This window comes from Trichosurus vulpecula, chromosome 2 (genome assembly GCF_011100635.1).
Source record: "Trichosurus vulpecula isolate mTriVul1 chromosome 2, mTriVul1.pri, whole genome shotgun sequence".
Taxonomy (NCBI): Eukaryota; Metazoa; Chordata; class Mammalia; order Diprotodontia; family Phalangeridae; genus Trichosurus; species Trichosurus vulpecula.
In genome coordinates, this window is record NC_050574.1 from 417,114,985 (window position 1) to 417,130,421 (window position 15,437).

Sequence of the window (15,437 nt, forward strand, 5' to 3'; positions counted from 1 at the left end):
CTTCTGGAAGTCCATTAGAAGCAAGTGAAGAAGAGATTGCGATAGTAATAACTAACACCCCCTTTCCTACACTTTGGGGTGCCCACCATACGACCCAGGTCAGCGGAGTAACTATTAAATAGCAGACAAAGAAAGAGTGGGTGGGGTAAGCCTTGAGTTCTCGCCACTCTTAGAGGTATGGAAGCTGAGTCACAGAAAGCACATACATTCCGCTTTCCGCAGTGTGTTAGTGAGGCCGGCAGAAATTGTAACACCTTCTGGGTTTTTCTGGATTTCTGCCTAAAGACAATGCCAATTTTCAAAGTGAAGGAATGCGTGTCATGTCCCAGGTACTACAGACCTCTAGGCAACATACATTTGAGAAGTGGAGAATCACATTTCCAAATAAATGCACCTTTAAAAATAGAGAGATAGATTGGGTCTGGGCGGCATGGTATAAAAAGAAAGGATGCTTAATTCCATTCCTCTTCACCTCTCTCGGTCTTCCAGTATTTTTTAAGTATGTTCTGTGTGTCTATCTGGGTGTCTGTGTGGGTGTGTTTTGGGTTTTTTTTTTTTTTTTTCTTCTCCTTTTCCCAAAGCAGAACTATTCCAATGTAGAGAAGGCAAAGTAGTGCGAGCAGAGAACGAGTTAAATGAGCCTGACTATGACATCAGCCTCATTTGCATAGGAAGGAGGATATAGCTGCTGTGCAGCGCTCCTTACGCTACAGTTCGGAGCTGCCACCTCGGAGATCTGACTTACTCGTGCGCCCCGCCCATCACTGGTGAGGATCCCGTTCCTATTTCTCCTCTTTTCTCCCCCTTCCCCTTTCTTTAAGCATCTCCAGATTTAAAAAGCGTGTAGGGTTTTTTGTTGTTGTTGGGGGAGGGAAAAAGAGGAAGGAATGAAAAACCCCAATGTAACACGGCTGGGAGGCGGCAATCCTTTGCCTTTGGGACCTGGAGAGCCCCTCTTGGAGATTCCCAAATCCTTCCAGCTGCTCGCTTCAAGTTTAGGACTTCAAGCACGTTTTACCCGTGCGAGAGCGAGCGTAAATTGGTCCCTGTGGCCGCTGCTGCCGGGGATGGCTTCGACCCTCCCTTGCTTCCTTTGTTTCGGTTAAGACCGAAAATCTGGGGCTTCTGCGCCCCTTGGAACGCGTAGCCTCAGCTCCTATTATATTCCGGAGCTGCGCTCTTATTGTTTCGAAGCGATTAGAGCCCGGGGTGGGGGTGTGTGTGGAATGCCACCCCCAGATGCATGCTTCATTTTGAAAATGCTAAGATTTTGCAAAATTGGGTGAGAGAAGGGAAAGCAGCCTTGCTAATTTCCCGTGGCTGAAGCTGTGAATGGTTTTGGGCGGTGGCGGGAGGAGGAGGGGGAGGGAGGGAAAACGCTTCCCGGGTCTTTAAAATTCGGGCAACGTTGTGTCTTTTCTGACTGCATTGTTGAGCAAGAGAAAGCGGGGAGGAGGAGGAGGAGGAGGAGGTGGTGAACAGTTAAGGGCGGTGGTTTGAGCTTCCTCTGACTGCAGCTCTTTGTGAGGGGGGGAGGGAGGGAAGAATGCAGGACTCCTTCCAAACCTTAATCAGGATTGCAAACGGGGTGGAAGCATTTCTCCTGCCCTGCAGCATTTGAAATATTTTTTTAATTTTTAAAGTTTTTTTAAAAAATATTTTTGATGTTTTTTTTTCCTGCTGGTAGGGAGGCTGCTTCTACGCATTGTTCTCAAGCCCAGGATGGTTTTAACACCATTTTTTATGCAATTAACCACACTGTACTTGATTGTGTTCCTCCTATGTGATTTGAATCTCCCACTTTTAAAGGAAGTGCCCTTGGTACCCCCACCTTTTTTTTAACGTCTATCCAACTTTGAAATCTACAATAGGGCTTGGCTTCTTCAGTCTCTTAAGAAAGAGGAAGATACTCAGTTGCACAGAATAAAAGAGGAAGGAGGGGGGGAGGGAGGTGGTTTTGCTGCTGGCTTGGAGCCTCTGCGGAAGAACGCGAAGAGAGAGTGGGTGGGTGGTGAATTTTTCACCAAAAGCTGTTTCCCTTTGTATGCAGCTTAATCTGCAAAAATGTCTGACAAACCAGATATGGCTGAGATTCAGAAATTCGATAAGTCTAAATTGAAGAAGACAGAAACACAAGAGAAAAACCCACTGCCTTCAAAAGAAAGTAAGCTGCCTTTTTTTTCCCCCACTTCTCTCCCCCCTCCCCCCCCCCGACTCCAACCCCAACCCCCAATTCCCTAGCACAGATCTTGCAACTGGGAGAAAAGACTTAGGCGGGAGGGGCTGTGGCTGGGTGGATGGATGGGGAGGGAGGGGCCGAAGGAGGAGGGAGAAGAACGAAAGGCGGAGGAGAGCTGGGGAGGGAAGGAAGGCAGGAAACATTTGCGTATTTGAAAATAAGACATTAAATAAAAGCATTAAAATAATGAAATCGTTTTTGAGATTTTTATAGGGGGTTCAAATGGAATGTAGCCACCTTTTAAAGGAACTGGGTTATTTAGAAGGATCTTAAATAAGGGGGACAGCCCAATATTCATCAGGTCTCAACCTGTTTTCTCAAACTGAACTCCTAACGATTATCTCTTTGTGTTTGTGTGTCTGTCTTTGTGTTTTTCGTCCTTTTTTTTTTTTTGTAGCAATTGAACAGGAGAAGCAAGCGGGTGAATCGTAATGAAATCTGCCCTGCCAATATGCACTGTACATTCCACAAGCATTGCCTTCTTAATTTTACTTCTTTTAGCTGTTTAACTTTGTAAGATGCAAAGAGGTTGGATAAAGTTTAAATGACTGTGCTGCCCCTTTCAACATCAAAAGAATAAAGAACTACTGACATTGAATTGAGTGAAGGCCAAGCCGGCTGCCTCTTTCCATCTGCCTGTCCTGGCTAGTTTGGGTCCTGGTGGCATTAAAAAAAAAAAAATTTTTTTTTTTTTTTTAAAAGAGCTTGCATGTTGGTGAAAAGAAGAACCCGGGTGGAAATCTAGTTAACAGTAAAATGCAAAGCTGTACCAAGGTCCTGGCAAGCTGTAAAATGCAGTTAATCAGAGTGCCATTTTTTGTTTTGTTCAAATGATTTTAATTATTGGAATGCACAATTTTTTTAATATGCAAATAAAAAGTTTTAAAACCTGGCTGGTATTGCTGTGTTATCTTTGGAAGATCAATGTTGCAGGAAGAAAACTTGAATGATTGTCATTGCCTCATGGATGGTAGGGGTTCATTTGAAGATAAGCAATAAATGCCAAAAAAAAAAACAAACCATGATTTTTCTGTATTGGGTGAATCCTATTGCAGGATAAGAATTTCCATCCCCGATTATGTAAGATATCTGTATATATGACTAGCATTCTGTACTAGTTCTCCATGACCTTGTTTTCTTAGGTTTACTTTATTATTAGAATTTGCTTTATTTACCTGTAATTGGGATATCTGTAAATTGTTAAAAGTACTAAGGAATCTGCTGTGTCCACATTTGGGGATTTTCTTTCTGTGTGACCTAATCACTGGAGATCAGTGTGCAACTCAGTACCTTAAATCTAGCACTTGATAAAATTATCCAATTAATGGCATTGGTGCAAATAGAGCCTGGTTGAGGATTTCATATCTAGTAGCAGGGGAATTGTACATGTGCTTTCACCTTATTGTTTGATGGCCTAATTTCTATTGAATGGTAAAATGATAAGTATTTTTTTTCCAATAACAGTTGTGATTTTAAAAATTCATTGTACCATCTTGTATTTGCATAATAAACCTTGATGGACTAAAAGTAGTATAGCTGGCAATCTTGAGTGACGTTTAATTTCTTTAACTTCTAATAGGATTCAAATTTTAATCCTTGGGTTAGAGTTTTAAATTTGTATCAGTTTTAATTTTGTCTTAAAATGGTATGTAGGCAATTCTAGCAGAATCTCCTTTTCTCCTGAGTATTAGGAAAACAGAAGTGGAACATAATTTTTTTAAAAGTCCTCTACTTTTTCAGGAAGCTGAATTCTTCAGGGTGTGGCCATCTCAATTTTTTTTTTATTGGGGTCATAAGGGCAATGGCTTTTTAATTGCCCTTTTAAGAGGCAGATATAAAAATCTGTATGTTTTGCAATTACTAGCCTTAGAAGCAAAGAATAAATGCAACTTAAGCAAACCAGGAATGAAGTTTTTTTTTTTTTTTGCGAGAATGTCAACGGCTTCTAGATTTTTTTGAAGGCAACTTTGAGCCTGCCCTGTTGCAAGAAGAGGGGGGACGTAGATTGGTAGATCTCATTTCCTTCAGTCATTGACTTTGAAAAAGGCACAGGAAACCATTGAGCTGCGGGTTTAAAAAAAAAGATAATGGGGGCTGGAGGGTTTTAATCTGGGTGGGTGGGTGGATGCATGAGTGACTAAAATCTAAAGTAAGCATTCATAAAGTAAAAGATGAGTAACAGGGTGGTGTGGCTATGTTTCTTTGCATGAAGCAAACCTATAGGAGAATAATGATTTGCCCAGAATATGTCTGGTCTGCGATGGTGCGGGTGATAAAGGATATGGTTACAAGAAGGCGTGCACACACTCTCTCAGAACAGCTAAGATGAAAACTAGAGTTTGAAACAATGAAAAGACCAAACATTTGTATCAATTTTTATATATATTTAACTGCACGATCACATCTGAGGTATTCTTATGCCTAAAAGTCAAAAAGCAAAATTGGCAAGTTATGGGGGAGGGGAATGATTCATGAGATTAGTAATGGAATAAAGGGCCTTTCCTGGAAGGTGGGGGAGGACAAAGCCAGAATCTGCTGCAATGTGGATTTAAAGTTGTTGGGTCCTATGTTAAAAGAATGGGGGACCTTGTTTGCTCCTATCTGCTCTCTTAGGTATTAATAACATGAAATAGACATTAATAATTAAATAATTATTGATACAATAATTGAAAGTATCCAATACAACAACATTATTTGACTAGTAGGAAAATAAACTAGACTAAGAGGTGGGTGTATCGTTCACTAGTGTTGGTAGCACTCACTGGGTTTGGAGGGCTGAGGAGCAGATAGGCGACTACCCTTTTACTTAGACAAATCTGAAACCTGAGATTTTCAAAATTATTACATTGCAGCTCACAGAGGAGGAAACTGAGGCCCACGTAAGTTACAGGACTTTCTCAAGGTCACACAATTCAGTCTAAGGGCTTCACCCATTCTGAATTCATCAAGAAAAATTAAAAGCAAAAACATATGAGGGGGGCAAAGGGGAAGGAAGAAGGGAAGGAGACCTGACCAGCAAAGGGCACTCTGAGACACAGCAGTGTTTGTTTTCTTAAGACCCTATTTCTCATGCTTCACGCCAATTTATTTTATGCAGTCCCCGACTCATTTGTTGAAAAGCTGATTGGTTTGTGACGTGGGCAACTACATCTTCAAAGTAAAAAAGGAAAATGAATGATAACCCTATTTCTGGATTTATGAGGCTCACGTTGATGCCATCAAAATAGTTCATTTTTATCTAAAATTATAGCCCACCTCCCCCACCCCACCCCACCCCCACACATTCTGTGAAGGGTGATTGGAGCAGAGGTTTATTTGAAGGCTATTTTGGAACAATGTTGAATGCACAAAATACTACTTCCCTAGCAAGCTTCACTTCCTTCTTCCTATTTAGAAATCAATATCAAAAAACCAACTTCCAACTTTTAAGGCATGGTTTCTAGCGTGGCTTACATTTTTATTCAAGAGAATTAAATATCCTTTCCAATGCAAGACTTCCTAATTCATTTTCTTGGTAGGTATTGATGGGTGGATTAATTCTAATATTAAGCAACTGAAATGTGGAAATGGAAAGGGGGTAATAATATACAGTAATAATAGAAATATTATAGAAATCTTTATTTTATTATATAATATATTATTATAAACAAATACTATTTATTATTAATTAGTAATATTATTATTAATTAATAAGGCACTGTGCTAAGTGCTTTACTATCATTAACTCATTTGATCCTCTCAACAGCCCTGGGAAGGTACGAACACATTTTGCAGGTGAGGAAACTGAGGAAGACAGAAGTTAAGTGACTTGCCCAGGGCATGGAGTATTTGCATAGGTACTATATTTTACTTTGAATTTTTCCTTGCACGATTTTATTACAGTAGTGAAACTACAAAATTTATTTTCCAAGCCATAATAAGATGGTAGGATTCAGAGTGAAAAGGGCACTAGAGATTATCTAGTCCAGGGGTGGAGAACCTGCATTCTATTCAGATCCCATCATTTCACTAATAAGGAAACTGAAGCCCAGAATGGTGAAATCACTTTGTAAAAGTCACACAGGTTGCTTAGTGTCAGAGCCAGGATATGAACCCGGCTCCTCTGAAAGCAAATCCAAGTCCTCTCTCTTTCGGCATTGGCTTTAATCAGTCCTAGCTCTAACTAGCATGAGATAAATGCGACTTTGGCCCAGGGAACCAACATCTGGGGCACCTTCTCCCCTGATAACCACTAGGAAGCCTGCATCTTGTCTAATCATCCTCTCTCAGACTATGAGATGTATCACATCCTTTTCTGACCTCTATCCCCCCCACACCCAGGGCCCAGTTTCCATAGTGTGCCCCATGGGGAGTCAGCTCCCCCTTTGGATCAGACTTCATCTTTCAATAGATTATCCTTCACGCTGTTAATGCCCTCACCATCCTTTCCCCCAACTCAACTATTTTTGCTCCAGGTAAAAACATTCCCAGTAACAACTCTGGTAAGTTTTTATTTTCCTATAGTGTTTAAAGAACTCTAAGGGCAGCTAGGATACAGCAGCAGATCTGGAGTTAGGGAAAGTCAGCTCCTTGAGTTCAAATCTGGACTCAAACACTTAGCTGTGTGACCCTGAGCAAGTCACTTAACCCTGTTTGCCTCAGTTTCCTCATCTGTAAAATGAGCTTGAGAAGGAAATAGCAAACTACTCCAGTATCTTTGCCAAGAAAACCCCAAATGGGGTAACAAAGAGTCAGACTAGACTCAACAACAACAAAAAGAGACAGATTTTAAAAAATTCTTATATGCAGAGGGAAACACTTTAAAAACATGGATCTGGGAAAAGAGAGCTGGACCTGTGATTTCATTGTTATGGTGTGGAAATTCCTTCCACTAAGAATTTCCCAAGGCACTTAGAGTCTAAATGTCTTATCCATAGTCATACAACTAGAATGTGTCAGAGGCAAGACTGCAGCTTTCCTTCATTCCAAGGTCAACCTTATGCTATACTGCCTCTCAAAAATAAATTACTTATATAAAAATATACATTTTTTATTTTAAAAATTTTGGCCTAGCACATCATAGGCACTTAATAAATATTTATTGATATGGTTTGACAGATTTATTTAGCACTGTTATTCTCATTTGAATTAATTACTATTTATAAACATCTAGTAATTTAATATTTTATTTTCCCCCAATTATATTTAAAAACAAATTTTAACATTAATTTTTTTAAAATTTTGAGTTCCAAATTCTCTCCCTTCATCCCCATTGAGAAGGCATGTAATTTGATATAGATTATACGTGTGCAGTCATGCAAAACATATTTCCATGTTAGTCATGTTGTGAAAGGAAACACAGACCAAAAAGGAAAAAACCACCAAGAAAAATAAAGAAAAAGTATGCTTCAATCTGCATTCAGACTCCATCAGTTCTTTCTCTGGAGATGGATAGCATTTTTCATCATAAGTGCTTCAGAATTGTCTCAGATCATTGTCTTGCTGAAAATAGCTAAGTCATTCACAGTTGATCAGTGTACAATACTGCTCTTACTATGTACAACATTCTCCTGGTTCTGCTCATTCCACTTTGTATTGGTTCACGTAAGTCTTTCCAGGTTTTTCTGAGATTATCCTGTTTGTCCATTTCTAATAGCACGACAGTATTCCATCACAATCATATACAATTTGTCCAGCCATTCCCCAATTGATAGACATCCCTTCAATTTCCAATTCTTTGCTATTACATAAATATCTATTTTTAACCGATAGTATTAACTCCAAGATGCCTTTTTTTTCTTAGTTCAGTATAGGAAAATTCCAAAATTAAATGAGACATGTTGATTTTAGGGTGAACTTAAAAGTTTCAGTATGCTGGGGGTTTTTGTTTTTTTTTTCATAAGTAAAATCCCCCCTCTCCTTGATTTAGCATTAATGACTCCAAACATGCCTGGTGCTATTCCATCGAATACCCCTTAAAAAACATAAGTCCAATGGAATTCATGCAGATGCTTAGCTAGGTTTGCAATGACCATATTTAACCAACACAGTGAGATTACGCACAATAGCTCCCATTTTATAGAGTTTGTTAATCCTGGAGTCTAATGCCCAGAGGCAAGAGAAAGGACTAGGATCCCCTACCAGGGATGGACTAAAGTTATTTTATATTGCCTGGTGAGAACTAACTGTTAAATTTTCAACATGAGCTTTTACATCACAAAACTTGGCAAATGCTATCCACCAGGGCTTTATTTATTGTTTTGTTGATTGTCCAACTTTAAGAAGTGATAGAGGAAATGTTAAAAATGAAGATCAAACTTAAAATTATGGGGTGTGTGTGTGTGGGGGGGATGTTTTTCTGGAGAACTGGTTGAAAAACATCTTACCAGCACACTCCTCCCTCTGATACAGATGCTGAAGGCAACAGAAATATCCAAGGGTAAGACAAGAAACAAGAAACTTATCACACCCACAGGACCCAATATAGAATTTGTGGATTGAGGCACTTTCCTACAGGAAGAATATAGTGAGGAAAGAGCCCTAAAGATATATATTCTGTTCTTGGCTCTTCTGGGTCTCAGTTTCCTCATCTGCAAAATGGAAAAGGTGGAGTAGATAATCTCATGGGTCTCTTACAGCTCTAACACAACCATTATTTTAGGGAACTCTGTTATTCTTTGAATTAATTGTAGACTACATAGCCACTATTAGATTTCCAGAGGAATCTTTCTTATTGCCACATTCAACGGGCTTTAATCACCTGTCTTGCACCCTGGACTAAATAGCAGTTACAACTCCAGGACAAGGAACCGAGTGTTCTACATCTGAATGCTTTTTAACACCCACTGCAGTGTGAAACAAAGTAGGCACTCAATACGTGAGTAATTATCACTTCACAATTGTTTCTAGGATGACAAGGCCTTAGGTTTTAACAGAGATCACTAGCAGACAATTTTGGTTTGTGAACTATATTCATGGGGTAGTTTTAGCTATTGCAGTCACATAATCACCAGTGAGCAGGAAATTACCATTTCCTCTTTTCTACACTGAGGCCTGCAAAAGTGTGATACTTTAGAGTTAACCAGCTGTCTGTCTGTCTGCCTCTCTGAGAGTGGTTTCCAAACTAGAGTTGAAAATGTTTAATAATTTCCTTATTTAAAAAAAAATCTTTACTGTGTGCCACCCCGTACCCCCACCCCAAATTAGTTTTAGTCAGGGTTAGCATGATGCAGTGGATTGTGATTATTTTCAGTTCTTTGGGATTTGGTGGCTTTGCTTATGATTTGACATGTTCAATGTGAAGATCAATGAAAAATGTTGTGAAGTTGCTATGTGGCTAACCACCTGATTGGCCAAGAATATCTGGCAGAAATGTTCATAGGGTTTTAAAATATATCTTGCTAGCATAGCTGTCTTCTTATTTAGGTCTGTGTCAAACTGACAAAATGAATTACTAATCTTGAATCTTGACAAGGTTTATAATGTGGTTTTGGCCTTGTTTTTAAATACTTTAATTGTCCAATGGAACTCCTGGATCTCATTTATAAGTATTACCTACAGGTCCTATGCAGTATTCAAGACTGACCAACTAGCTGTTAACCCTTCTTTTGCTATGTGACCTATCAATTGCTTTCTTCTTATTTCTCTTCTTTAACCAAGGTCGTCACTGGAAATAGGCTGTCACCTACTTGTGTCCATCACATGTCTCTCCAGTGACCTTTGGATCTCCCACAACTTTGATTCACTGCAGATTACAGTTTTCCAAAATTTGCAAACATGGTGAGATTTGTTTTTATCTCATAGTCTACATTCTTCATCTCTGGCTTCCTTTTGACCCTATCCCCAACCCCAATCCTGTCTTTCTTTGCTATTTAAGATGAATATTTAGGAAAAGCAGAATTTTACCCAAGGCATTTCTTAAGGCAGTACTCAAGGTATTTCTGTTCATTTTAACTCGCTTAGCACAAGGTTTCTGACTAAGTCAAGAAGCATTTATATATCCCCTACTAGGGGACAGGGGGGAGAGAGGCACATACTATATAGGCCTACTATAGGCAAAGGGGGCAGGGGGCAGAGGTGGGGAGAGAGGGAAGGGAAGGGAAGGCAAGGCAAGGGAAGGCAAGGGAAGGGAGAGAAAAAAAGAAGGAGGAGGAGGAAGCAGAGAGAAGAGAAAGGGAAAGAGAGATGGGGGAAGGGGAGGGAGAGGAGGAGGAGGAGAAGGAGGAGGAGCAGGAGAAGGAGGAGGAGGAGAAAGAGAAGGGTAGAAAGAGGGAGGGACAGCACCAGGGGTGGCTCAGTGGATGAAGAGCTCAACCTGGAGTCAGGAGACCTGAATTAAAATTCACCCTCAAACACTTACTAGCTCTGTGATCCTGGGAAAGGTATGTAACTTGTCTGCCTCAGTTTTCTCATCGGTAAGATGAGGATAACAAAAGCATCAACCTCCCAGGGTTGTTGTAAGGACCAATAGAGATATTTGTAAAGCACTTTACAAACCTCAAAATGCTGAGTAAATGCTATTTATTATTATTATTTTAGTAAAGACAGTCCCTGCCCTGGGCTGTGCTAAGAACTCGATCACTATAGCCTATGAGAGGCACAGGTGGTATAGAACAAACCTTGCCATTATATAAGGAACAGTGCTGGATTTGGAACAAGAGGACCTTCACTTAAATCCCAACAGTGCCACTCGCTACCTGCGCAAACTCAGGCAAGACGTGTTCACGTGTCTGGTGACATCTCCATCTCGTCATCTGTAAAATGCAAAGGTTGGACTACATGACTTCAGAAATCATCTCCGGCGATCGACACTGAGTTTGTGGTCTGGGTCAGTGGTTCTGGAGTTTTAGTTTTTGGGGTTTTTTTGTAATTGCAAACCCCATCCTATTAAAACAAAACTTCAGCAAAATGCTTACAGTAAAATCTTTTTTTTTTTTTGAGGGGGGGAGGCAGGGCAATTGGGGTTAAGTGACTTGCCCAAGGTCACACAGCTAGTAAGTGTGTCAAGTGTCTGAGGTCAAATTTGAACACAGGTCTTCCTGACTCCAGGGCAGGTGCTTTACTCACTGCACCACCTAGCTGCCCCAGTAAAATCTTTCTAAAGGATATTTTGTAAATGCCTATTGCTAAATGCATCAAATACAATATGGCTATTTTTAAAATTTTTCAGAGGGAGAGAGATGATGCCCACTAGAAACAAATGTGGATGGGAAATACCAATCTTTTTATATTCAGGTTTCTTCTGTATTTTGGCATTTGAGAGGGTGAGCATGACGCTGTGGTCAGTATGATGAACTTGAAGTCAGGATGATCTGGGGACCATTCACGCAGCTGACGCTTGATAACACTTATGTGACTTATTCTTTCTGAACCTAAGTTTCTTCATCTATAAAATTAGAGATAATAATATCTGTAGTATCTATCTCACAGGTCTTCAAAAATGAAGAACCAACAATAGCTGTGAGACTCAAATAAGATAATGTAGGTAAAGTGCCTTGTGAGATTTAACGCACTATCTAAACAAAATTTATCATTATCTCACATGCCCTCTGCCGAGACAGTTAACTGATTCTTCTATCATATATTACGGGGCACGTTCCATGATGGTTTATATTCTGTGCCAACAGAATAAAAAAGTGAAGTTAGGTGCTCCAATTCTCTCCAATTGTCACATGAATACAAAGACGTCTGAGTAATACAGACAAAAGTATACGAGTTTGCTAGGTGTGCATTTTATATTTTAAATAAATACTGTTAAATATTTTTTTTTCTTTGTGACCTTCTTGGCATGCCTGCTTCATAGAAACAGAAAGTAATTTGAGAAACACAGGTCTAGGCAATGATGAATGTTTCTAGTGCTTTCAGAGAGAGAGCAGCCATTCAGCAACAGGTATGATAATAATTTATATTTGCAATTCACAATAAATACAACAAAGAATTGTGACTTTTTCAGTGTAAGGAGGTAGACTTCTAACTATATGGATTTCATGGTCAAAATCTTCAAATTTCCCAATTTTATCTAATTCTCCATAATTCACATTGGTACAAAATATTCATAGCTCAATGAATATTTTCTAATTTAAATGGACATCCATTGTATTATATTACATGTCCTGATTCTGTGTCATATGTTATGGGGCATGTTCCATGATGGGCTATACTGATTGATATGTTATTTACCAAGAAAATAAAAGTGAAGTTAGATGTTCCACTCTTTCCAATGGTCATACATGTCACCCGAATGAAAATATTGTTTGAAACAGAAAACAGCAAATATATTTACATTTATACAAATATACATATATAATACACACACATATGTATGTGTGTATAGATCTCTCTCTCTCTCTATACATATATATATACATATATATATATATATATATATACATATATATATATATGTACGCCCCCCTCCCCAGCTATCCCTTCCACATTGCAATTTTCCACATTTCAGTTTTGATATGTTGTGGGTCAGCATAAGTAATTAAATGGGAATTCGGGGGAGTTTTGCAGAGACAGCAGACGACATGAGAAGGCTAGCAGACAACACAGAAAAAGTTTGGAAATTCAGAAATGCATGGTATTGTATAACATAGCCAATAATCAAATACTTAACCCAAATTTTACAGTAAGGTACTGTAAACACCCCACAAAAGAAAAAAGAAAAAAAAATCAGACTTCTTCTCTGGTAGGAAGGAAGGGCCGAAAATTTTTACACAGATTTTCCAGATTACAGGGGTGCCACGCCCCTACCTCCCCCATGTTGTGGAAGGGATAACTGTACACTCAAATGTTGTTATTTTTTTTTTCTTTGTGGATCTTCTTGGCCTACCTGCTTCACAGAAATGGAATGCAGTTTGAGAAACATGAGTCCAGAGGATGACCAATGCCTCTTGCTCTTTCAGCAAGAAGACAGCAAATGAGCATTTGTTTATGTATGATAATAATTTACATTTGCATAGCACTTGGAAATTCACAATAAAAACCACAAAGAGTTGTGATTTCTTAAGTAGGTAATCCACCAAGGCAGATTGCAACCCCTCTTGGATGGACGCAGAAGATGGTCTTTGCGAGTTGATTTGGCTAAAAATGTCATCACCCTGCTGCTTATCTGATGATAAACAGGCCATCGCCCATCAGGCCCATACTTGAAACTTTGTCCATTTAGTAGGACCTGCCGCAGCTTGTACTCTCATGGCAAAGCCTTTGAAACCTCAATTTTTTTCCGACTCCCGATGCACTGCATTCTCCACTGCGCGACGTGGCCTTTTCTTGAGTCCAACTGCATAATTTATGAATAGTCAAGTAAACCATGTTCTAAGCCTGGCGAGCGCTGAGGCAGACCCTCCTAATGTAGTAGGTCTTTTTCGAATTGTCATTTCTTCTAGAAATGGAGCATGTTTAACAAAAGAACTTTTGTTTAATTCAATTCAACTCAACAAACATTTTATTAGGCCCTTAATATGTGCATAGCATGGTGGTAGATGCAAAGGCAAGAAGGAAACATTCCCTGTCTTCTAAAACCTATTTTATTTGTTTGTTTTTGCCTTTCAAGAGAGTGCTTTAATGACGAGACCAAGTGTAAGTGGACTCTGAGGAACACAGGCTTGGGGAGGAAAGGGGGCAGGGCAGCCTTCGTGTCTGCTGTGGGTAGAGAGGACCTCTTGTCATCCATGTTCTTGTTCTCTTGGTTGTATGGAGCAGGGGGTAGAGCAGGTGGCATCTATTTGGTCACAGTTGCTGGTGAAGGAATTGCACTCATTAGTTTTACTTTTATAGGTGACCTCACAGCTTGATCGGTTGTAGGAATAATGTTTGGTGGAGGAAGAAGTGACCCCTGAGGGATGACTCTGGGAGAGAACAAGGGGACTGAGTGGGGAGTGAAGGTGAGAAGTAGGAGCATTCCAGGCATGGAAGGGCAGCCTGAGCAAAGACAGGGAGGTGGAAGATGTCACGTCGTGCACAGGGAACAGCAAGGAAGCTGATTTAGAGGAAGTACAGAGTGCATAAGGTAGGAGTCATGTGGGACCATCATGGGAAGATAGGCTAGAATATGACTGTGAGGAGCATTAGCTTTGAAACAGAGGACTTTATCTTTCATCCTGGAAGTGATAGAGAGACACTGGAGCTTTTCGAGTCGGGGGAGGTGGCATCATTAGATCTGTGCTTGAGGATCTCAGCTTGGGTAGCTGAGCAGAGGATGGATTGCAGCGAGGAGAGGCTAAATGATCCGTGACCAGTAAAGAAGGAAGTTATTGCAATAATCCAGGTAAGAGTTGAGGAAGGTCTGAAGTAGAATGCATGTGGTGTAAATAACAAGGGGACACGCTGAGGTGTATTCATTTATAGGGTGCATACTTTTTTCCAGAAGAGAATCTCAAGGCACCGAACATGGTGAGTATTGAATATCATGCAAAAGGAAACTGACTATACTTTAGCATACAGGAAATAAATAGTTATATCTATATGCCAGATATAGGAGTCATATCAGATTCAGCTATCTATGTACAGCCGGACCATGGACTGGCTGGAGCAAAGGTCAAAATAAACACTAGATGAAAGGATAAAGACAAGATAAAAACAGCTTCAATTTGACCCGTTCAAATGAGTCTTTGAGAAAAACAAGTTATTTTCTTTTTTATTAAATTTTTATTTTTTCAATTAATATTTATTTTCTCTCCCTCCTACTTCCCCCCACACACACTGGGAAAAGAAAGAAAGAAGGGGGAGAAAAAAACAAAAACCTCTGTAACAAATATGCTTAGTCAAGCAAAAATAAATTAATCCCCACACTGGCCATGTCCCAGAATGTGCATCTCATTCTAAATATTTTGTCCATTACTTCTCTCAGGAAGCTGATGAGAAAACCAATTTAGAAAGACATAAGAATTTTGATCAGTCCGATGACCAAACACAATTCCAGGGGACCAATGATACTCATACTACCAACCTTCTGAGAGGGGGGTGATGGGCTCATGATGTACCATATGGTGCCTTTCTCAAGGCATAATATTTAGTTCCTTAAAAAAAAGATACAGAATTTTAAAAATACATTTTTTTTTGCATATGGCCAATGTGAGAATTTGTTTTGTTTCACTACGTATATTTGTTGAAATGGTTTTTTTTCTTTTCTTTTCAATTGCAGAGGAAGGAAGGAAAGGATAGAGTAGGCAAAAAAGAAAGAAAATAAGAGGGTCAATGAAGCAAATTTTTAAAA

The 15,437-nt window shown here is 39.6% G+C and overlaps 1 protein-coding gene across 1 annotated transcript; it reads left to right on the plus strand.

The window, feature by feature from the left end:
• The first annotated feature begins 705 nt into the window (after window positions 1-705).
• TMSB4X (thymosin beta 4 X-linked) lies at window positions 706-3,782 on the plus strand. Its single transcript, XM_036746884.1, has 3 exons — window positions 706-767; window positions 2,051-2,164; window positions 2,637-3,782. Exons 2-3 carry the CDS (start codon window positions 2,065-2,067, stop codon window positions 2,669-2,671), a joined length of 135 nt encoding a protein of 44 aa, XP_036602779.1. The 5' UTR covers window positions 706-767; window positions 2,051-2,064; the 3' UTR covers window positions 2,672-3,782.
• The last annotated feature ends 11,655 nt before the right edge of the window (window positions 3,783-15,437 follow it).